Source organism: Salvia miltiorrhiza, chromosome 8 (assembly GCF_028751815.1).
Source record: "Salvia miltiorrhiza cultivar Shanhuang (shh) chromosome 8, IMPLAD_Smil_shh, whole genome shotgun sequence".
NCBI lineage: Eukaryota > Viridiplantae > Streptophyta > Magnoliopsida > Lamiales > Lamiaceae > Salvia > Salvia miltiorrhiza.
The window spans coordinates 58,131,763-58,155,254 of NC_080394.1; the positions used below are offsets into that span (position 1 = coordinate 58,131,763).

Sequence of the window (23,492 nt, forward strand, 5' to 3'; positions counted from 1 at the left end):
AATGAGTAAATAGAAATTTTGATGAGAAAAAGTAACCGTTATACTGCTCTTTTATATAATAGTATATAGATTTTACGTGGCAATATCTCGAGATTGAATACCGGGCCGGATCCACCAAACCGAACAAGATATTATAAAATTAATTTAATTTACTCCTATCTCATCCTTCGAATCGAACGCAAATGAAATTGGTTGATGAATTATTGCAAAAAAACGAGGCATCTAATGCCTAATGGTGCTCAAAAAATAAAAAATAAAAACGAGGCAACTTATGCACCTTGTGATTTACCTAACACTACTTCCCTACTGAAAATCAGAGGCCTAAACAAAATTATACTCCATAAATGCATAAGACTTGAGAGAAGAAAGTCGTTATGATTGATTAGTTAATCAAATGAGTAATATTTTTTTATATTTCTACTTGTAATTGGTAGAGAGAGAGAGAGAGATGGGTAAGAGGTATAGGGAGGTGGGAGTGGAGGATTTGGTGGGAAGTGGGATTCCAGTTGAAGAAGCGAAAGATTTGGAAAGAGAGCTTCAAAATGTAAGCAGAAATGGCGGTGGAGCAGAAGAGTTGTGGGGCCGGATTACGGCGCCCAAGCTGTTGAAGCCATGGCACCCGCATGCCCTGCATCAGCTCATCTACTACTCTATCTACCGCGATCGCCATCACGATCACTCCATCCACGCCCCTCCCCTCTATTGGTTTCCTTCTCTGTAACTCTCTCTCTCTCTCTTGTTGGTAGTGTGAAAAAATGGCAGCAACACTCTTTTGTTCGATGTAGAGTCTTGATTATGCAAGTGAAGTCCCAAATTGATTCAATTTTAGGTTAATTTGGGAAGTCTGGGGCCATAATCTCTATATTTCTCTCTCTCTCTCTCTCTCTCTCTCTCTCTCTCTCTCTCTCACACACACACACACTCACACAGTCGCATTCATGAAAAGTATAGTGTTTCTGGAAAATGTCATGTTTGAGCACAATGTTACTTGTTAAGTTGTTGAAACCTCACCCTATCCATCTTTGATAGGAAACCGACCTCTTTGGTTGGAGAAACTTTAGTGTATTGGCAATTACTATCAGTAAGTCCTCTGTGTGTGTGTGTGTGTGTGTGTGCAAATGATGATTAGGAGTTTATGTTCTTGATGTGATGGATATCATGCTATGTGGTGCTTTGCTCTGTGATGATTGCTACATCAATTTGTGAGGATCTCTACATATCTTCATCATAATCATTTGATCAAAAGATGTTTTGGGCACAAGATCTCAGGCAAAATGTACCAACTTGGGGCGTCTTATGGAATCTCATGGTCCACGGGCATTAGGGAAATTATACAAGGACCCGATCACGAGTTTCAGAAGTTTCCATCAGTTCTCGGTGCAACATCCTGAGGCGAGGCCCTTTTTCGCTCTTGCTGCAATTCTGTTTGAAGCAGATGATGCATTATTCGTGTATTCGTTTAGAACTTTTTTTTTTTTTGGGGGTGTGTTTTGCAGATATATTGGCAATTTGTACTCGATGAGCTGTCTGTTCAATTTACTGTGCCACCAAAATGTATTCTTGATTTGTCCGACAAAGCTAAGCATGGCGGGACGTGGCTGCCTGGTGCAGTGCTCAATATAGCTGACTGCTGTCTGCAACCAAGCAGTTATCACAAGAAGCATGATGACAGCTTAGCAATTGTGTGGAGGCAAGAAGGCTGTGATGATCATGATGTCGAAAGAATGACACTAAAGGAGCTCCGCGAACAAGTGATGTATGGTTTGAGTCATCTGGCTTTGATTAAATAGTGATGCAATAACTCTCTGTGATGATATGTTTTGAATGGATGTGATGTTTGTGTGTTTTGGGGGATGTGTTATGGCGCTCATTGTTATGTCCGGTTCGATTTTGAGCAGGTTGGTAGCAAATGCACTGGACTTAGAATTCTGCAAGGGAGATGCTATTGCCATTGACATGCCCATGACCAACATTGCAGTCATTATATATCTAGCAGTTATACTTGCTGGACTAGTCGTCGTATCAATTGCCGACAGCTTTGCACCTAAGGAAATTGCAACACGCTTACGTGTGTCAAAGGCAAAGGCAGTTTTCACTCAGGTGAGAGTAGACTTAACATTTGAAATTCATCATGCAGAATTTAATCACTTTAAGTCCAATTAACTGAAGAAATATAGTATGATCTTCTGTGAGGTGAAGCAGAGTTAGAAATTATTCGAACTTAAATAAGTGGAACTCACTATATAAGATAGAATGGGAAACGAGTCAATCCTTTGAATCGATTTTCTAACTCGAAGAAAACTTCAGGATTTCATCTTACGAGGAGGACGGAGGTTTCCTTTATACAGGTAATATATGCATATCCCAGTAACAAATGTAAATCATGTGGAAATAACCATGTTTAATTTTTCTATTTTGGCTCCTTTTCGTGTTCATCAGTTTTTGAAATTATGTCTAAGCTTGTCACTTTCTTGGATAGTCTTGTATAATTAATCAAGCTGCACTTATTTTTTTTCTGTGGTTTTCAAGTAACAAGTGATACATTGATCTCTTGGTGCAGTCGTGTAGTAGAGGCCGGCCCAGAAAGAGTGATCGTCATCCCTGCTTCTGGACAAGATATAGGCGTTCAATTGAGAAACCAAGACTCGTCGTGGGAAACTTTTCTTTCAAGTGCATACGCCCTACCAAGGTAAGAAATAACTCAAGAATCAACAACACATTCTTTCCATAAAGATTACAGACTCCAAAAACTATCCTTTTGGCAGATGGAACTATTATAAACCGGTTTACCAATCCATCGATGCTGTAACCAATATCCTATTTTCATCAGGCACCACAGGTTGGTCACTTTGCTTAACCTATTTCTAATACGTCTTAACTCTTAATCAGAGCGTTCCAACGTGAACAGGGGAGCCGAAAGCCATACCATGGACTCATCTTTCTCCAATTCGTTGCGCTGCTGATTCATGGACACATCTCGACCTTCAAAGTGGAGATATTGTTTGTTGGCCAACAAATCTAGGATGGGTTATGGGTCCTATTTTACTCTTTTCATGCTTTCTATCTGGTGCAGCTCTAGCTCTCTATCATGGTTCTCCTTTGGGCCGTGGTTTCGGAAAATTTGTCCAGGTGATTTCCGGAGCTACCGTGTCGTTCAATTTATGTGGCTTCTAATAGCTTTTATCTTTATATGAGCGTGTTTTTTGCCCGAACACTTAGATTTTACTTGCATTCAGGATGCTGGAGTAACTATTTTAGGAACTGTTCCCAGCTTAGTAAAGACATGGAAGAATACACATTGTATGGAAGGTCTAGATTGGACAAAGATGAAGTAATTTCCGGTTTTACCCTTTCAACACGTACGTATATGATTAATAAAAGGCGAAGTGATTACTAAACTAACGAACTCTGCAGGTCATTTAGTTCCACCGGAGAAACCTCCAGCGTTGATGATGACCTGTGGCTCTCCTCGAGGGCGTTTTACAAGCCCATTATCGAATGTTGTGGAGGCACGGAGCTTGCGTCGTGCTATATCTACGGAAACCTCGTGCAACCCCAGGCCTTTGGAGCGTTTAGCTCGGCTGCAATGGGTGGTGGATTTGTCATATTGGATGAAAATGGAATCCCCTTTGTAAGTATTTGTTTTTGTTTAGATTGATCTTGTTTGTGTTCTAACCATAGATTTTTCGATGTTTTTTTTTCTGTTACAGCCCGACGATGAACCTTGTGTGGGCGAAGTGGGCATATTTCCTCTTCACATGGGTGCTACTGATAGACTGCTGAATGCTGATCATGAAGAGGTCTACTTCAAGGGTATGCCTATGTACAAAGGAAGGGTATGTGTTTTCACTCACACTTCCTCTTTGATCAGTCTATGAATGAATGAATGAATGAATCGAGCGTTGCATTTTTCAGCAACTTAGGAGACATGGTGACGTCTTGAAGAGAAGCGTTGGCGGATACTACATGGTGCAGGGAAGAGCGGACGACACCATGAACCTCGGAGGCATTAAGGTGTGTGTATTCCTAGATCAATCTCTCGCTCGTCTTTCCTTCCTTCCGCTAAGATCTTTTGCGTGCAGACGAGTTCAGTTGAGATCGAGCGCATCTGCAACAACGCTGACGAAGGCGTGGTGGAAACGGCTGCGGTGAGCGTTGCGCCACCAAATGGGGGGCCCGAGCAGTTGTCCATTTTTGTGGTGCTCAAGAATGGTTTCGACATCGAACCAGACGAGCTGAGGTTGAAATTCTCGAAGGCTATTCAGACCAATCTCAACCCTTTGTTTAAGGTTTGATTTGCAAGAAAATGATGGGCTTTTTTGTTTCTGTATGTTTTGTGGGTTGCTTAAATGTCTTTGGGTATGGAACAGGTGAGCTTCGTGAAGATCATGCCGGAATTTCCTCGTACGGCGTCGAATAAACTGCTGCGGCGAGTGTTGAGGGACCAACTAAAGAAGGAGCTTCTGCTGCAGAGTAGAATTTAATCTCTCTCTCTCTCTCTGTAGTGTGTACTAGTATTTCTTAAGATGTTGAATGGAATAAATAATTGGTAACTCCTATTGCGAGTAATATAGCTTCAGTTTATCAATACATACCATTATTTTTAGAGAAAAATGTGATTTTGCACATAAAATACGAACCCAATTCAATCAATGGAAAGAGAGTTCTCTATAACAATTCATTTTTTCTTCAAACCGTGTCTCGGATTAGAGGAGGACTCGAGGAAAAAAATCAATGAAATTGGTACACTGAAGCTGCATCCACCTCAAGAGTATGAACTTTCATTTCCCAGTGAGGTAAAAAGAAGCATGCGTAAAATCAAGCACATATCATCTACCACGCGGTATTCTCGTTTTATCTTGACATGCTGGTAAGAAAGTATTTTTACAAAACTTACAAGGCAGCCCAGAGGTAAGTGGCCTTTCTTGCAAAGAAGATTCAGACAGGTACTCGCTTTCCCCGGTAACGGTCAAAAAACTGCATAGGGTAAAAAGTTCGCTCATGAGACGTTATATGCTGTAAAATGAATGCGTGCGCCAAAAGATATTGTGCGCCAAGAGAGGATAGCACGGAATATGTTGTGCATAATGGTTGATGAGATGGAGTACTAATCAAGATTTCTAATTCTCATTGAGAGCTTAGTAGGTATCATTCATGCACGGACAAGGAAATCAAAAGGCTAATATTTCATCTACGAGAACCTGCACAACTTCCATAATTTATGTTAAAACTTAAAACTAGTCCAAAGCTGTTCCTATCGGTCAGTTCATTCATTAAATAGTGTGAACTTCCATTTAAGTCACAAGCTCGGATGACACCGAAAGCATTGTTCATGCAACACCCATCTGAAAGCAAAACAGTAACACTAGAACAATGGATAACACTCTGTAGTTGATTTTACGTATGTCAAGGCTCTTCAATGAAGTGATATGTTACCGACAATCTTAAGACAGCTTTAAGTACTAAAACTGTAGTCCCTTCGTCCCGCTTATAATGTCCCAAAACTATAGGACAATACTATAGTTTTCGGACGTTATAAGCAGGACGGAGGGAGTAACATGGAACATGAAACAAACTCCACTAAACTTATGAATCAACTCAAGTAGTAGAATCAGTGGAGTACTGGAATTAAAGCAAAACACATGTGAAGATGAAAGATCCCTGAAAAGCTTTGAATATCTTGCAACTAACATACTTAAATCCTTAAACCATCATTCTGCAGTATTCTATGGGTTGGCCAGGTCTAAATGTTGGTAACTGAAGGAAGACATAATCACAACCAATTAAATTGTTTTTATTGTTTCTGAATTTTAACATCTTTCATGAACCTGGAGTTTAATGAACAAATCATAACAGAAGCATATGAAATCCATAGAAGATGGCAAATCAAAGTAACTCCTAAAGTAAGAAAAGATGCCAAAGCAACATTACCGATCTCACAAAAGGTTGTTGGAATAACCATCCAATAATAGGCATCTTCTGCAGAAATACAGCCAGTGTCGGCCAGAAGCCACTGCAAATAATAAATAACTAAATAAGACTCTAGCACTATGGTGGAAAATAGACCAAAGGTTAAAGTACAACACTATACCTGAAGAGCACAACAAATCCATAAGCCTCAACTATCATGCCTAAGATAGGCCATCCAATGATAACCAGGAAGAAGCCAACACCAAAGGAAACAGTTCCCTGCAATCAACATTAAAAAGTTCAACTGAAGAAGCAACAAGGGGATTGCTAGAGCCTTCACCAAGGCCCCCCCGCCCCCAACAGGAAAAACAGATCGGAACAAGAAAAATATGCCTTGAAATTAGAACGCTTCATAAAGAACTGGGCGGAAGACTTGAGGCCAATGGTTAATGTCACGCCTGAGAAGAAAAGGATCTGTTTGAGTAGAACAAAGTAACATTAGGAAGATTAGGGGTTAAAAGAAGAACTACAAGCTGAATGATAACCTGCCACATAATCATACTTACATTTCCCATTGCAAGCAGTCCCTTATCAAAGAAGAAAATGATCCCAAGAAATGAAAAGAATACTCCAAACCCCGTCAAACCGAGTCCAATTTCTGTTTGATTGAACCATAATAAGATCAGATCATGCTCAACCGCTAAGAAAATTCTTTACACAAGATCATCTTAAAAGCAAAAAAATCAATTCATATAGCATATATAGTTGAATCGAAAAAACACTTGGCATTGAGAAATCAAAGGAGCCAGATAGAATCATTCGAGCTGAGAATTTGTCCGCAAAAATTCACAGGAGAGATCACAAGAAATCCATAATCATGCACAGTTAATTCCAACAACTCCCACAATCACAACCAAACAGTGTAAATTCAACCGGCAAGGACAAGAGCGGCCAAATAGGGATCAAACTTACTTTTACGATCGTTCATCTCGAAGGACATCATCTTCGCCAATTCAGATTCAATAAAAAACAACCTAGATTTGCCAACAAAATCTTCAACCGAAACCCTACACCGCTGTGAATTGGAAGAAATAAAAAAGCAATCACAATTACAATCCAATAAAAAAAAACACATAAATCCGATAACTTCAACTGAAATTGCGATTCCTACTTGAAATAAACTAATAAAAAAAATTAAACAAAAACGGAAGTAATCGCCATAGATCCACTTAACTACCTCGATTCCGATCCCCTAATAAAATATTAACACACTATAGAATCAATCATATGCTTATTTATACATGCGTATTTAGCAAAATGTTGAGAAATCTAACCTGTAAATATGTGTAACGAGCTAAGACTACAACTTCGAAGAGAAGCAAACAAATGGCATTTGCGCGATGACGTGATCTCAATTGGAATGAAATGAACGCGAAACTACTGTGACGCGGACGAGTTGACTCGGACACGGCTCGTTTCGAATTGATTGGGCCTTGGCCTGCTTTCATGGGCTTATTATGTTGGGCTTTTATCCAACATTAAATACCAATCTTTGTGAGTTCTTCAATTTTTAGCCCAAATAGTATTTTTTTTTATTAAATTTTTAGCCCAAATAGTTAGATATATTCTATTCTATTAACTATTTTTTCCAACTACATCATAAATGGCTAAATTATTACTTTAATCAATTAATAATCAATTTTTTTAAAGAATATTATGCAAAAATATTCCAAACAAATTGATCGATACCTAAAAACTTAGTAGGACACCATGAACATTATGTAGTTTGGAGTGTAGACACGTTAAATTTGCGATGGATCCTACTAAGCTTTCAGGTATCGAAAAATTTGTTCGTGACAAATTTTCATATTTTATGTACTTTGATTACTAATTGGTCAAAATCGGTAGTTTATAAAAGCCATTAAAGATAAATCACCAAATCTCTACCAAAGTTTTTAGTGATTTTATCACAATCTTACAAAATAATCAAGATTGCGTCAACTTTTAGTATTTGTATTTATTTTATCAAACATTTTTTAGAAAAATATTTCAATAAATAAACGAGTTCCTAAAAAATGGGGTGATGAAATGGAGTTTGAAGTGAAATCAAATCACATGTCATTCTTTAGTAAGACACATCTTTTTTTTTTGAGACTTTAGTAAGACACATCATTGTTCAATCTTCTGAGTAATTTTTTTTTTTTGAGAAAAATCTTCTGAGTAAAATTATGATAATACAAAATTGTAAAAGGTGGAATAATTGATAAGTTGTAAATATTATACTAGAAATTAAAATTTAAAAATTTGGAATAAAATTAGTAAAATAACTACCATTAGGATAGATTTGATAATTAACCCAATCAAAAAAATATGGACATGTTTTGACTTTTATCCTCAAATTGAGCTGTCGCTACTTTCGAACTAGGGAAAGTCGCACACTTCTAAATAAGCAAACAAACAATATCTCAATATCTACAAACATGTTTCATCAAAAGTCAAAAGCATGTGTGAAGTAGCAAAAGTCAACACATTTCTAGCTGGAAAATATTTTGTGGGAATTTGTAGTTTATCTTCTAATATTAATATAATATATATTTTACGTACATTGGTGAATTATGTTACCATAATAATATCTAGAAGAGTTAATTGTTATTTAGGAGAAAATTTGGGAATGACTTGAGTCAAGAATATTTTTTTTTCTAAAATTATTAGTGAAATGAAAACATTTAAGTATTGTTAGTTGTTAATAATAGATTCGAATGGACCTATCAATTTAGAAAATATTTTATTCAAAATTGTCGTCCTAGTCGAATTGGGAGAAAGTTGGAGCTAAAGGTAGGTTTAACTTAATTGTATTGATCCCTTTTATTGTCGGAAAAATTAGGTTTGTGTCTTAATTTTTATTTAGTTTTTTACCTAATTCAAAGATTTAGTTTGTTAATGAAATATAATGTTGGGTCTTAAATAAATAAAGATAAGGACTTCGATTTGAAATACTATGTGAACTTACAATTTTATCACATTAATTTCAAATTACTTGTAAATAATGAAGAGGTCGAACTCAAGTGACAAAGTTGATGCACCCAAATATTCTCATTTTTGAGAGATTTTGGGTTTAATGTCGCCTATGTGCGGGTAATGGTTCCACCTATGTGCAGATAGTTTTTACACTTTTGTATGATGTAGAGATTACGCTTGCATGCGAGTTGCTTATTTAATTATGTAATAGATATCTCCAATAATTCTAAAAGGAATTACTTGTAACTTTCTATTTTAACAATGTAACAAAAAATCATAATTTGAAAAAAGAAAACACACACATACACTTATTGCCTACGTTTGAAACTTGAGGCATGTATTTGGCTTGATATATATTTGGTGATTGACCAACCAAATTATTATTATTATTATTATTATTATTATTATTATTATTATTATTATTATTATTATTATTATTATTATTATTATTATTAATTAAGGTTGTTTTGGGCCTATGCGGCTAAGCCTATAAAAGCCCATGTTACAAAAGGAAGATGACATGGGCAAAAAGGTCAATTGGTGGGCCTATATTTGACGTGTAATATTCCACCTTACAGTGTATGAGACCATTCTCGGTGTCAATATAATTAGAATTTAAAACAATTTAATTCATAAGTATATATAGTTATATTTTGATGTTTATGGTGAAAAAACTATTATTGTATACAATAACGAGTATTAATATATAAGATAGAAATTTGATATTCAAATCTACTTTATTTTGTTAGACTTTATTAAGAATCAATTAAATAGGTCGTGACTATAAATTTTTTGTTAATCATTTATTCAATATGAAGGTTAATTAATTATAGAAGTGATCCTAGTAGCTACATAGGTTATCAATATCTAAGTTGGCACATATTTCCAAATTATTATTATTATTACTATTAGTATTAGAGAGAGAGAGGGAGAGAGAGAATTTGCACAAAAATACTTCTAAAAAAAAAAGAATTTGCACAAAAATAAGGGAAAAGGGAAAAGGTTTGAACAACAACTTTTCTACACCTTTTGGCACTTTCGTCATTTGTTTGTAATGGTCAAATTAAACATAGAATGAGTCAAAATAGACGAAAAGTTTATCTATAAAACTTTTAATATGCAAAAAATAAGGTAAAGAGCTAACAAAAATTGGTTGTTTATTCCCGACAGTCAAGTATGAACCTTAATAGAATTTTAGATATTAAGATTTAATTAGTCAATGAATTAAACTTAATCCACCCCTTATTTCTTCCCAAAATAGAAACATGACATGTAGGTTGGGACAACCCAAAATGAAATATGTGTCATGAATAATGGGACGGAGGGAGTATCATGTTAGCTTTCAAGATTATTCGATAACATCAATTAACAACATGATGAGATGACCTTATGTCGTGTATATCTCTTCAAAAAAATATATATATGGCACAAGATAAAATTATCGACTTCGAAAAGATGAATCAATTTTTTATTTTTATTTTTAAATTGTGATACTTTACAAAATCCTGACGATTCAACTCATCTTCTCAAAGTCGAAAATCTTATCATATGTTATACTCCCTCCGTCCCTGAAATGGCTTCCTCTTTGGGGACGGCACGGGTTTTAATAAAAAATTGTAAAGTGTATTGATAGTGGAGAAAAAGTGATATAATTATTATTGGAAGTTGTGAAAAGTGTTATAATTAGTATTGAGAGTGGTGAAAAGTGAAAAAGTAAGAATAAATAAAGTATTATTAGTGGTGGGGTAGGTTTCCAAAAATGGAAAGAAAGAAAGAGGAAGTTATTTGGGGGACGTCCCAAAATGGAAAAAGAGGAAGTTATTTTAGGGACGGAGGGAGTATATATATTCTTAACTTTTTCCTAAAATATGTTTAACTCTATAAGAAAATTAACTAAAATTCACCAAAGAAAATGTGGGAATTATATGATAGTACCAAAATTTGAGACATGAAAAAGAAGTGTAGAGTGTAAAGTGGGATGAAATGAAATCTACAAAGGTCAAAGCAAAAAAGATTCGTGGGCAGGCTGACTAGAATTGTACCTTGGGGTACGTCGCAGGCAGCACACTCCGTCGGTGCAGTGAGCGCAGCAGTGTTGTGTTGTGGAAAATAGAAAGCGCGTAGCGTTTTATTCCAAACCTAACCTTTAACATATAAAACAGACCTGCGTTTAATGCACCCTCGTGCTCTCCACCTCCACACCTGTCGGTTACCCTTCACTCCTAATTTCCATTCAACTATTATTATTATTATTATTATTATTATTATTATTATTATTATTATTATTAAATAAGCTTATCTGAATGTACCATGCATGTCAATTGTCATGTTTATTTTTCTAGGTTCTTTTTTTTCTCTTTTTTTATATATACAACCATAATTTAATAATACATGCATGCATGTCATCTTTAATATTGTAACTCGGTTTCAAAATATAGAGGTATTTGTGTTCGCTTCATTATTATAAATAATCTTTGTTATATGATTTTCAAGTAATAATCAAAAACGATGATTTTGTAATTGAAATATCATAGCATTATCAGTATATATATACTCCGTCCCACTGTATGTGAGACTTTTTTTGGACACGAAAATAAAAAAAAAAATGTATTTTGATTGTAGGTGAAAAAGTGAAAATGTGTTTAAATAGTAAAATTTTTACCAAAAAAGAAAAGAGTCTCACTTACAGTGGGGCGCCTTAAATAGAAAGAGTCTCAGATACAGTGGGACGGATGGAGTAAATAGTCAAATATATTTCAAATTATCAATCTTTTTTATTTTTTCAATCATTTTTAAACACTTTTTTTGATAAATTACATAATTAAATAAATAAATTTTAAAGACTGTGCGATTGAGGACTCGAACTCAAGACCTTAGATCTCAGACATTAACAATGTCTAAAATCTAGCACGGCTTGACATGAAAATACATATGTAGAAATGATTTTTTTCTAACGACACATAAGCTCAAATTCCTAATTATATTTCAGCTTTCATATACTAAGAAATTTATCTCGAATAAATTTGCATAATTTTTGGCAGTTTGGGATATAATAGGTGAAAGCCAAAAACTTAGGATAGTACTGAATACATGGTGATTACTTTAATATATTTTAGTATCATTTAGACTGATATAGTGAAAAAAGAGTAGAATGAAATGACATTTATGATGAATCTCCAAAGTCCAACGTGAATATATGCAAGATAGAGTTGTCCTTTGCCTGTCTGAAAAATTAAATTAATATAGTATTTAAAAAAAATAAAGCATGGATGAATGTGGTGACAACACGTGGAGAATTATCACTGGCTAAGAGATCTGTACGGCGCGTCGTACGCCCGATCCCAGATCAAATCGAGCACAGTTGTATGTGACAATGTGTTCATACAAAAACCATAATTATCTAAAAATTTAGGAATAATAATTTAGTGATATACATATTTATGGGCATGGCATTAATAAAATACTATCTTGGATTCAAGTTACATGTGATTGTGGATTTCAATTTATTACATGCGATTTTGTGGATTTGAATTATAGATTTTGCATGGACCATGCAGTGAGATGTGATTGCATTGTTTCTGGAATTCAATATAATTATGGTTTATTAAATTAATTAACATCGATTTAGTTTATTCTTTTAGTATATAATGCACAAATGGAATGCGGCAAAAGTTGTTTTTTGTAATTTCACAATTTGTGTATGGTTGGTAAATATTAATGTAGTTGATAGAAATAATATATTGTGAGGACAAATGTAAAATAATTTGTGAAAATTGATCTATCTTCCAAAAAGTAAAAAAGAAATATTTTTTAAGAATAAAATCCCACCGTCGGAGAGAAATAGCAATAGATTTTAGGGAGAAAACGTGTGTGGTTATCGCAAACAAAATAAAGTAAGATCGAGTATTATATGTCTACAAAATGTTAAATAAAATAGATATATACTTATTCATGCAAAAATTATACTATTTCATTATTTCATAAATTGGGTCAAATCTTCCACTTCTACGTAGTGTTTAAAGTAAAAAAAAAATCACTACGGAAAAAATACGGGTATATATATATATTATAAATTAAATTATCCACAATAAACTCATAAATAATTATACAAGAATTATTTAAAAAAGTTGGGAATGATTTAGCAGTAGATAGCAAATACGACAGCGCTGGTTGGGAAAAATGGGAATTTCGAAATTTCCATCATTTATTTAATTATATGGTTCTTATATCTGTTGGGAGTGTCATCCATAGTTTGGAAAATTAACATATAATTTAATTAAATATTACTAATATGTAGTTTGTTTAGGATTTTTGAAGCTGGCAGCCACAAAAATTTGTTGTATTATATTTTAATATAAGGGTTGCTGATATAATGAGTAGGTGACATATGTGTATGTAAGTGCCACCGCAAACAATCTTTTAAATTAAATGACAAATATATAAGAGAGACAATATCTTTATGATGCCTTTGTTTTACATTAATTTGTGGGCATTTAAAAAGTAGAAATTATGTGACACTTCAATTTTAAAATATTAAGCGACACCTTGGACTTGTATATAAATATTGGGTGCATTTTGTTTTTATTACCTCAGCAAAGCCCATTATTTATATGGGATTATCTGCTTTCGGTCAACTTGTGGGCCATGCTTCATAAATGCATGGAAGTTTCAATTGGTCTCATCATATACATACAAATTACTCGCTCCATACTTTAATTTATGACCTAGGGAAGGAAACACGAATTAAAAAAAAATATTTATTTATTAATTGAGTGAAGAAAGAGATACACAAGATATATTATTTATTAGTTGAGTAGAGAAAGAAACCCACAAAGTGTATTGTTTATTATTTGAATGGAGAAAAAATGCACTATTGTTTATTAAGACCCACCAATTAAAAAATATATAAAGAGTTACTAAAAATGGGTAGGACATAAATTGGTGGACGTACCAAAAAGGAAAGTAGGCCATAAATTAGTGGACTAAGGAAGTATATATTAATATGATCACATTTATATAAATATATATTTGGATTAGATTGAGTAGAAAGTTTGATTATTTTTGTAGTAATAAAAAGACTATATTACACTGTTAATCTTCACAAAATGGACGATTGTGAATAATTTTTATGTAACTTTAATATTTCGTATACATTACAATATTTTTTTCCATATTAATTTTTGTTTACATATAATTGTAATAATATAATTTGAGTGACAATTATAGTCCACACAATATAGGGAGACATGTTTGGTGAAGATATTAAAGAGCTTATAAGTATTCATATAAATATAAATAAAATTTTATTTTAAAAATAAATTGTTGGAATGTGATACATATGATGTTATGAAATTAATATATATATTACAAATAAAATTCACAACATAATAATAAATTTTGAAATAAATGACAAGAAAAGTTGAGTTTCTTCTTCCTTTTTTCTAATAATTATTTTTAAATTTATAATATTAATTAATATTTAGAGTAAATACCTCTAATTTTTCTAAAATATTTGTAAAACACATCCAAATAAAATTTTTGTAATAAATTGGGTAATAATTTATTATCTCGGCCTTCTACTAGTTATAGTAATATTCAAAAAAAAAAAAATGTATCATCACCACACAAGTCTTGTGTCAATATTGTCAATGTCAATTGATGTAAACGTATCGATACGTTTTATATAGATGTGTCAAACTCGATAAAAAAATTAATATAAAAAATTAACCATCATATTGTTCATAAGCGTACACGTAAATATTTCATATGTGCCGACACATTCATAGAAATATAAAATTGCACTCTCTTAATTCGACATGACATGAAAAACATTTTTTGTACAATCTTTTTTTTTTTTTTTTGAGGAAACATTTTTTGTACAATTATTTAATTAACAAAGCAATAATATATAAATGTTGAGCAACTCACAAACATCTACACCAAACCTAATATATAAGTAAGTACATCACTATCAGACTAAGTCAATGCTATTGGTGCCCAAAATTCACTATAAAAAATATAAATTATTATTATTTGAGAGATTCTTGCAAGTTATGGCATTGTATTTATTTGAAGACTAGAAAAAAAAAAGTGAAGATTATTCTACACGGTCTTTTAATAAGAGTTGAATAAACCACGAAGAAGAAGGAAAACATTGATTTCAATGTTACACCAAATCTAATTCATAAATGAAACTTAAATGTTAAGGTAAAATACATTATACATGATAGGGCAAAAAAATAAATTTTCGCCAACCAAAATCATTAAATATTATGTACTTGTTATGGCGTGAAAAATGATGGATGTGAAAAATAATTTTTTCGTTGCTTATAAATTCGGATGCTAGATTACGAATTCGTTCAATAAAATGATAAATTTATCATAAATATTCATAATTTAAGGATAAAAAAGTTATTTTTTATTTATTTAATCTATAACTGTAATTTTTTAATTACTTCCCATTTATAGTTATCGTTGTATATAATCTTTTTTGAAGGACAATAATAATAGTAGTAATATCTTAAAAAAAATATAGTAGTATCAGTATGGTAAAAATGGAAGCTACACAGTCTTCAAAGTCTATGCCACGTGCTCACCCCCACCACCCCCACCCCCACCCACCCCCTACCCCCACCACCCGTACAGCTCTACTTCCTCCATATATACACACACACACACTCACATTCGTAGAAGACGAAGAACACAGCTACATTTAGCCTAAAACAAATCATATACCCAAGAAAAGGCCCGCTGAAGTAGAGACCCTTTTGCTGTTTCTTGATTTATATTTCAAGATTATCTCTGTTCCATCTAGCTTGGCATTGATTCAGGTATAAAGATTTCACCTTTTTTATTTCCTTTATCCATTTCCTGAAAAAACTCCTCGTTTTCTTGAAAGTTTGGATTTTATTCTTTGTACTTTTGCTCTTGCATCTGCAGTTGCTTAAGCTGAATCAATGAGTTGAAATGGGATAATGTTTAGTTTTGGATTTTTGGCTCTCTTGTTTTGTGATTGTTATTTTTTGGGAAATGGGCTTTGTGTTATTAATTTTTAACTTGATTGGTATGCTTGTGTGATTAAATGTTCTAATATGAATTTGTGGGTGTTTGGAAATTGGAATATGGTGGAGTCCCATTTTGTGTAAATCTTGGTTTATATATGCAAATTTTGCTGCATATAATTTTCTCATTTTCATCAACTGTTTATTGAAACTGAAGGGATTGCTGGTTGTTTGTGTGTGTGTGTGTGTTGTGTGTGATTCACCAACCATAACCAAGAAAAACCAAGATAATCTATTGCTCATGATTCTGATATGTGTTTAAATGCTAAAACTATGTAGTTATGAATTTATGATATGGTTTTTGTTTTGATTTTGAAATGGAAAAAATAGTATTTTTTGTATTTTTCTGAAAGAATTGTTCCTCCACAGGTGAAATAGAACATTTCCATTACTCCAAAATTGCATGGGGGTATCCTGTTCATGTCCACTTAGTTTCTTTTTTGATTTGGAGAATGGATTTGAATCAATGGTTGCAAATTCATTCAAACTAGAGAGTGATGAGAGGAACACACCGGTTCGATCTTCGAGCTTCAGGGGCAGCAAGGTTACCGAGCCTGTAAGATTGCAGTCATTTGGCTCGGGGAAGCTGTCGAGGGAAGGATCTCTTAGGTTCAGAGCCAAGAAAACTCAAACCATGAGATTCATCGAGGCTCAAGCCGATGATGGTGCCACGGGCCAAGAATCGGTTGGTTTGTTGTCTAGATCGGGTAGCTTGATGGGGAACACGCCACATTCCCCGGTCTTGGATCCGAGCAGCCCCAAACACGAGGCTGCTATAAAGTTGCAGAAGGTTTACAAGAGCTTCCGCACCAGGCGAAAGCTTGCAGATTGTGCTGTCCTGATTGAGCAGAGCTGGTGGAAGGTTTTGGATTTTGCAGAGCTCAAGCGTAGCTCCATTTCCTTCTTTGATATTGAGAAGCACGAGACAGCAATGTCTCGTTGGTCGAGAGCAAGAACAAGGGCTGCCAAGGTATATCTTTTGGATTGTTGGCATCACTTGCTTTCTATGCATTTGTGAATTTGGTTATATCATATGTGATTTTCCTTGTATGTTTCAGGTAGGAAAAGGCTTATCTCAGAACAGCAAAGCTCAGAAACTCGCGTTGCAACACTGGCTCGAAGCTGTAAGTATGCTTGGTGCCATGGTTTTGTATGCAGTAGCATTTAGCAATCAAGAACAGATGCTGATTTCGAATCATTTGTTTACCAGATTGATCCACGACACCGTTATGGCCACAATCTGCATTTCTATTACATGAAGTGGTTGAATTCTCAAAGCAAAGAGCCCTTCTTCTACTGGTAATAATCACTAGAATTTGAAATGCTTGATGCCCTTTTCACACCGTGTGGAGCTAACGAAAAATGATTGCAATCCTGCAGGCTAGATATAGGAGAAGGGAAGGAAGTTAATCTCACGGAGAAGTGCCCTCGTTCTAAGCTTCAACAGCAGTGTATTAAGTACCTTGGACCGGTGTGTATCTCATCTTCGAAGCTCAACTTTTATTTAAAATGTTTTGTACAATGAAGAATTGCATAGTGACGAGGCGTCTGTTGTTTGCAGAGGGAGAGAGAGGCATATGAAGTCGCGGTGGAGGATGGAAAGCTCCTCTACAAGAAATCTGGGGAGCTTCTCGACACCATAGACGAACCAAAGGGTTGCAAGTGGATCTTTGTCCTTAGCACGTCCAGGACCTTATACGTCGGGAAGAAAAGGAAAGGGTCGTTCCAGCACTCCAGCTTCTTGGCCGGAGGAGCCACGCTGGCTGCTGGGAGGATCGTAGCTGATAAGGGCGTCTTAAAGGTATCTTCATACCGTCATAATCTTCAACCGGCCAGTATTGCAATGCATTCTTTTTCATATTGATTAATGAACAATGCCATGCTTGGATTTCAACAGGCAGTGTGGCCTCACAGTGGGCACTACCGGCCTACAGCCGAGAATTTTGAAGATTTCGTGTCGTTTCTCAAGGATAACAATGTGGATCTCGATAGAGTTGAGGTAGAGACAACAACCATCCTAGTTTCTTTGTTTCTTTCAAGATTCAGCCATGTTACGATATTTGTGCTCAATAGTCTTAAACCTTAACTGCATTTTGTTACAGCTTGATTCTGTCGACGATGAAGACAAAGAATCGGTCCGGAAGCATATGAGAAACATCTCCTCCGGAGACGACTTGACTGAGAGAGATCAACTGGAGATGGAAGAAAGTGTTGTGGAAAACTCCACTTCCATGAAGGTCAAATCCGGAGAAGAAGAAGAAGAAGAAGAAGAAGAAAAAGAAGAAGAGGAAGAAGTAGCCGTTGCTGCAATTGCCTCGACACGACATAGCTCTAGCAACCTCACTCTCCAGATACCGAGTAGGGATCAATTATTAGACCGGTTGAAGATTGCAGCCGAAACAGGCGAATCCCCCACCAGAAGCTTCATCCTAGCTTCACCTTTGGATGAGCTTCTGACAGCAGAAGAGCCACTCGCTCCAAAATCTGGCAACGGTGTCAACATCTCCGAGGAGGGAGACGACACGAAGGAGGAGACCATCCCGGAGGAATCCATTCTCCAACGGATCAACTCGCACAAGGGAATGAAGTCGTACCAATTGGGAAAGCAACTGTCTTGCACGTGGAGCACGGGAGCTGGACCTCGGATTGGATGCTTGAGAGACTATCCATCGGGCCTCCAGACTCACGCGTTGGAGCAAGTGAACCTGTCTCCGAGAAGCAGGCGCCGCCTGAGGTTTAACTTCCCGTCTCTCGCATCAACACCAAATGGCAGCAACCTTTCTCGCGCGAGCAGCTGCAGCCTTGGATGCAGTTCTAGCCTCTAGAGGCACTCACTAGTGAAGCAGGTTCGATTCTTTTAATTAATTCATTCTTTTAATGTGAATAGGAAGAATGATACTATCGTTCATTCATAATTATTCAAACAGGAACACTATTTTTTTTGTTCTTTTCCATCCCAAGAAATGGGGTGGACACTGTAAAATTTTGTGGGGTTGTCATAAGTCATAATTCCCTTGAAATTCAATATGAAAAGATCCAATTTTTTTTTTCTTGTTGTTGTTGTTAATGGCTGCTGCTGTGATTTGCTATGGTGAAATGGAGTGAAGTGATGAGTAAAGTCGGTAGTGATGCCGCGTTTGTTGTGTTTGAATATGACTTGTTCATAGCATAGCTCTTGAAAGTTGAAATATCATTCAAAGATTCAAGTCATGCTGAGTTTAGTTAGTTGTTGATTTGAGAAACAAACATAAGTTGGTGGGCCCACTTTTTCTAAATTTAAAATTTAAAATTTCGAGGAGCGCGATTCAATTTGATGATGAGAGCTTTTAGCACAACGATACGTTATAAAGTACTGATAATCTGACGCTTTTATAAAAATAATATACATTGTTGGCGGGGGCTCGAGCCTCCTTCCCCTAATTGGCTTGGTCGATGCACTTACTTGCATTATTATATACTATGGTTGGTGGGGGCTCGAGCCCCCCTCTCCTAATTGGCTCGATCAATGCATGTGATTGGTGGGGGCTCGAGCCCCCCTCCCTAATTGGCTCGATCAATGCATGTACTCTAATTGGCTCGGTCCATGCACGTACTTGCAATTGTTAGGTCTATGTTTGTTATAAGAGGCTCCTCTAGCGTGGTATGTTTTATTATTAGGTCATATTAGGAAAAAAATAAAAAAAGAAAAAAAAAGTATGATCTTGACTTTGACTAGTAACAAACAACTGTGTTTGATGAATATTGTATGCGCGTTACTTGGGAAAACCACTGCAAATAAATATCTATTTTTTAATATTGATTTTTCTACAAGTTTTAGACATCTTCTCAATACCGATTACCTAAATGTTTGTGATAACACTTAAATATAACAACAAAGTTGAAAATTAAAAGGACTAGTAAAAGTATAAAGAATCCATAAATATTTTAAAGAAGATCAACTATCCATTTAAAATCGTTCGAATATTAGTTTGAAGTAAAATAATCTAATTTGTAGTTTTCCTACTAATAAGTAATAACCTTTGCACAATATTTTTTTTTTGTTTGAGTTAATCTCACCTCTTAAATCGTAATAGTTCATTTGCGTCGAATTTGGCCCCTATTTAACAGGATTATTAACTATTAATTGGATTTACAAAACTAAAAGCTCAAATTTAGATTAAAAATTTAAAGAAAAAAACTTTTATTACACAATCCAATTTTTTCTAATTGTTTGTTGGAGTGAAGTATGTTAATTTTTTTTTTTTTTTAAATAACAATTTTCACAACATGACAATAAATTTCGCACCGAATATAAATAAAAAATCAAAGGTGTGGGCCTTGTGAGAAATATTAGGAATTAAAATGAATGGGCCTTTAGTTATGGAAGCCCGGCCCAAATCCAAGGTCCAAGAACTTCGCTGTCACTGCCGACATTGGCGAAGCTGACTGGACTTGAGCGAGGGACCCACAGAGTGTTCATGAGCTTCTAATTTGAAGTCTGATTTTTCTATCTCAATCGACACAAATCATACCCAAATCTCTATAATTATGTTGGCAATTACATGTCTTAGATTGCTGTTTCTTCAAGTTTAAGACAAAGCTCACCTAATTACTTCACCTTTTTTCTGTGTAAACAGCATTCTTGCAGTGAAGGGCTCCTTTCAATCGACTCAACCCTGTTGTTTTCTTCAATAATTGCACCTCAATATCCAATCTTGCACACATTTCTGTTGAGAAAAAATCGAGGGTATGTCTCAGATAATTGGTAATTGAACCCTAAACCCTTTTGCTATCTCTCTCTTCCTCTGCAATTTTGTAGCATTTTCTTGTTCTTTGCTGGCCCTTTGAGTTCAAGATCCGAGCTTTTCTAGTGAATCCTGTTTCTGTGTGTGCATTTCTTTGCCTAATTCTGAGCATTTTGCTGCTGATGCTACTTCTAGTGAGGGCTCAAGATCCATTTTGTTGGCTTTAGATTGTAGTTTTGTAGTTTGTATGAAGTGAGTTTTGAGTGGATTTTGGGGTGTGATTGATTAGAATTTAGATGAAAGAAGTGAATCTAACAGATCCCATTGGGCAAAACGTGATAAAGCTGATAAGCAATGTGTGTTTCTCAGTGTTTGTGTTGTCAGTGCTGATTTTGAGTGTAGTTGCAATCACATACCAACCCCCTGATCCATGGGAGTCATCTAGGGCTCTAACTAAGGTCTTCACGGATGTCGAAAACGCCACGTTTCAGACGGATTCGTCCGTGCTGAAAACGGGTGAGGATGTTGCCACTGCACCAGTGGCAAGCCCTGTGGCTATAACCGAGGCCACCATTGAGAGATCCGAGGAGGCGTTAGGCAAGAATGGGACCTTGAAATCGGGGTGTGAGGATGTGTCCGTGGTGAATTGCTCGGATCCTAGGGTCTTGATCGCGATCCAGAGGTTTAACTTGAGGAGTTTCAAGGCCATTGCATTCTTGGAGTACCAAACTCCGGTGAATGGATCCAAGCCGGATGAATGTGATGTGTCGTGGAGGTTTAGGAACCGGAAGGACAAGTCTTGGAGGCGGTATAGGGATTTTCGTAGGTTTAGGATTGGTTTTAAGGATGATTGTAGCTACAAGGTGGTCCGGACAGGGCGCTGGCACTCTGGTGTCAATGCTCGTCGTTTTAGGGGTAGGAACGCCACTAGGAGTGGTGGGAGAGGGAAAGCTGCTCCTCCACCGGTTAGGGTTAGAGATGACGAGATCAATGACACGATCCCCGTGTTGGGATCGGATTCTGCCTTTAGGAAAGGGAAGTATTTGTATTACTCGAGGGGAGGAGATCACTGCAAAGGAATGAACCATTACCTTTGGAGCTTCCTATGTGCGCTAGGCGAGGCGCAGTATTTGAACCGGACGTTGGTGATGGATTTGAGCATTTGTTTGTCGTCTGCTCACACGAAGAGTGGTAGGGACGAGGAAGGGAAGGATTTTAGGTTCTACTTCGATTTTGAGCATTTGAAGGAGACGGCCTCCATTGTGGAGGAGCGCGAGTTTCGTAGGGATTGGAGGAGATGGGAGAAGAGCCATAAGGCGAAAGTCGAGGTTAGGAAGGTGGAGAGCTATAAGGTGACTCCGATGGAGCTGAGTAAAGATGAAAGCTCGATTATATGGCGGGAGTTTGATGCTGCCCCGGGCAGCTACTGGTACCGCGTGTGTGAGGGTGAGGCCGCGAGCCACATCAGCAGGCCGTGGGGGGCGCTTTGGAAGTCCAAACGGCTCATGAACATAGTCTCCGCGATCAGTGGGAGCATGGACTGGGATTTCGATGCAGTACACGTTGTCCGTGGCCAGAAGGCGCAGAACAAGCAGCTATGGCCTCATCTGGATGGGGACACGTCCCCGGAGGCCATAGCTGCGAAGCTGCAAGGGGAGGTGGCGCCGTGGAGGAACTTGTACGTTGCAACGAACGAGCCCTTCTACAACTACTTCGACAAGCTCAGGTCCCACTACAAGGTGCATCTGCTCGATGACTACGGCTACCTGTGGGGGAACGCGAGCGAGTGGTACAACGAGACGGCTCAGCTCAACGGGGGCCGCCCCGTCGAGTTCGACGGCTACATGAGGGTGGAGGTGGATACTGAGGTGCTCTACAGAGCCAAGAAGAAAGTTGAGACCTTTTATGACTTGACAAAGGATTGCAAAGATGGGATCAATACATGCTAGATAAATACATTCATTTCTTTGCTTCTTTACACTTATTATTTTCTATACAAAATATTCTCATAGATTTCAAGAGTATTTTCACAAGATTGATTGCTGCTTCAAGATTGTAACTGTGATTGGATTTCTTGTGATTCTGTGTATTGAATTTATACATGGCATTGTTGTATGTTGCTGCTTAATGTCATTTGATTTTGAAGCAATTTTATCTTTGTGTGGTGACTATTAATCAATTTTGAGCTTAAAGGGAACAAAATATCAATTCTTTGTTTTATTTGGAGATTTTTTTTGAAGTTTAAAGAGCCTCTTGACCTTGAATTAATAAAAGTTTCATTATTGTCCTATCTTAATGGTTAATTAAAATTTTTTGAAGTTTCATTATTGTCCTATTTTTTATGGCATTGAAGATAAATTATTAATCATTCAGTGGTCAAAGCGAAAATGTTTTTTTTTTTTTTACTTCAAAATAGTTTTCAACTTTAAACTTTAAACTTTAAAGAGCTTTTTGACATTGAATGAAATCTCAAATTGATGATTAATTCAAGTTTTATACTTAAGTCCACTAAAATTATTAAATACAACAAAAGACTACTAATAGCTATTTCATAAATCAATTGAAAGTAAATGTCTTACGTTAAAAAGTATAATTGCAATAATAATTGAAAATTAAATAATGTTCAACCTCCACTATTTTTATATCCCACGTTCAATAATCAATTAACATAAAATAATCCAAAATAGAAAAATAAAAAGAAAAAAAAAATCTCCCCAAAAAATTCTCATAGATTTCAAGAGTATTTTCACAAGATTGATTGCTGCTTCAAGATTGTAAC

At 35.8% G+C, this 23,492-nt stretch overlaps 4 protein-coding genes across 5 annotated transcripts; 3 read left to right on the top strand and 1 right to left on the bottom strand.

The window, feature by feature from the left end:
* Positions 1-285: 285 nt before the first annotated feature.
* Positions 286-4,614, top strand: LOC130999570 (probable CoA ligase CCL12). Its single transcript, XM_057925127.1, has 14 exons — positions 286-717; positions 1,263-1,392; positions 1,497-1,756; positions 1,899-2,100; positions 2,308-2,348; positions 2,561-2,689; positions 2,766-2,839; positions 2,909-3,129; positions 3,237-3,331; positions 3,415-3,631; positions 3,711-3,836; positions 3,916-4,014; positions 4,083-4,289; positions 4,371-4,614. The coding sequence occupies exons 1-14, from the start codon at positions 449-451 to the stop codon at positions 4,482-4,484; spliced, it is 2,184 nt and encodes a 727-aa protein (XP_057781110.1). The 5' UTR covers positions 286-448; the 3' UTR covers positions 4,485-4,614.
* Positions 4,615-4,619: 5 nt separating this feature from the next.
* Positions 4,620-7,399, bottom strand: LOC130999571 (vesicle transport protein GOT1-like). 2 transcript variants are annotated; one of them, XM_057925129.1, is made up of 7 exons: positions 7,245-7,399; positions 6,883-6,985; positions 6,477-6,568; positions 6,304-6,384; positions 6,092-6,189; positions 5,932-6,013; positions 4,620-4,977 (listed from the first exon to the last, which is right to left on the bottom strand). In XM_057925129.1, the coding sequence occupies exons 2-7, from the start codon at positions 6,911-6,913 to the stop codon at positions 4,939-4,941; spliced, it is 423 nt and encodes a 140-aa protein (XP_057781112.1). In that variant the 5' UTR covers positions 6,914-6,985; positions 7,245-7,399; the 3' UTR covers positions 4,620-4,938. The 2 variants fall into 2 exon arrangements, with proteins under 2 accessions (XP_057781112.1, XP_057781113.1); XM_057925130.1 differs by lacking the exon at positions 7,245-7,399 and adding an exon at positions 7,148-7,241.
* An 8,217-nt stretch (positions 7,400-15,616) lies between these two features.
* Positions 15,617-19,039, top strand: LOC130999572 (IQ domain-containing protein IQM2-like). The gene is made up of 8 exons (XM_057925131.1): positions 15,617-15,758; positions 16,359-16,959; positions 17,048-17,113; positions 17,200-17,288; positions 17,370-17,460; positions 17,551-17,790; positions 17,887-17,988; positions 18,092-19,039. The coding sequence occupies exons 2-8, from the start codon at positions 16,393-16,395 to the stop codon at positions 18,812-18,814; spliced, it is 1,878 nt and encodes a 625-aa protein (XP_057781114.1). The 5' UTR covers positions 15,617-15,758; positions 16,359-16,392; the 3' UTR covers positions 18,815-19,039.
* Positions 19,040-20,433: 1,394 nt separating this feature from the next.
* Positions 20,434-22,859, top strand: LOC130999573 (uncharacterized). Its single transcript, XM_057925132.1, has one exon. It carries the CDS (start codon positions 21,010-21,012, stop codon positions 22,660-22,662), a length of 1,653 nt encoding a protein of 550 aa, XP_057781115.1. The 5' UTR covers positions 20,434-21,009; the 3' UTR covers positions 22,663-22,859.
* Positions 22,860-23,492: the final 633 nt, after the last annotated feature.

What these genes read in the sequence shown, in the direction of transcription:
- LOC130999570 (XM_057925127.1), top strand. Translation starts at nt 449, where the DNA reads ATGGGTAAGAGGTATAGGGAGGTGGGAGTGGAGGATTTGGTGGGAAGT. An exon ending in ATTTTCATCAGGCACCACAG is followed by an intron (nt 2,840 to 2,908) that starts GTTGGTCACTTT and finishes CAACGTGAACAG; the next exon opens with GGGAGCCGAAAGCCATACCA. An exon ending in GTTTCGGAAAATTTGTCCAG is followed by an intron (nt 3,130 to 3,236) that starts GTGATTTCCGGA and finishes ACTTGCATTCAG; the next exon opens with GATGCTGGAGTAACTATTTT.
- LOC130999571 (XM_057925129.1), bottom strand. Translation starts at nt 6,913, where the DNA reads ATGATGTCCTTCGAGATGAACGATCGTAAAA. An exon ending in GGATTTGTTGTGCTCTTCAG is followed by an intron (nt 6,014 to 6,091) that starts GTATAGTGTTGT and finishes TATTATTTGCAG; the next exon opens with TGGCTTCTGGCCGACACTGG. An exon ending in AACAACCTTTTGTGAGATCG is followed by an intron (nt 4,978 to 5,931) that starts GTAATGTTGCTT and finishes TACCCTATGCAG; the next exon opens with TTTTTTGACCGTTACCGGGG.
- LOC130999572 (XM_057925131.1), top strand. Translation starts at nt 16,393, where the DNA reads ATGGGGGTATCCTGTTCATGTCCACTTAGTTTCTTTTTTGATTTGGAG. An exon ending in CAAGAACAAGGGCTGCCAAG is followed by an intron (nt 16,960 to 17,047) that starts GTATATCTTTTG and finishes TGTATGTTTCAG; the next exon opens with GTAGGAAAAGGCTTATCTCA. An exon ending in AAAGAGCCCTTCTTCTACTG is followed by an intron (nt 17,289 to 17,369) that starts GTAATAATCACT and finishes GCAATCCTGCAG; the next exon opens with GCTAGATATAGGAGAAGGGA.
- LOC130999573 (XM_057925132.1), top strand. Translation starts at nt 21,010, where the DNA reads ATGAAAGAAGTGAATCTAACAGATCCCATTGGGCAAAACGTGATAAAG.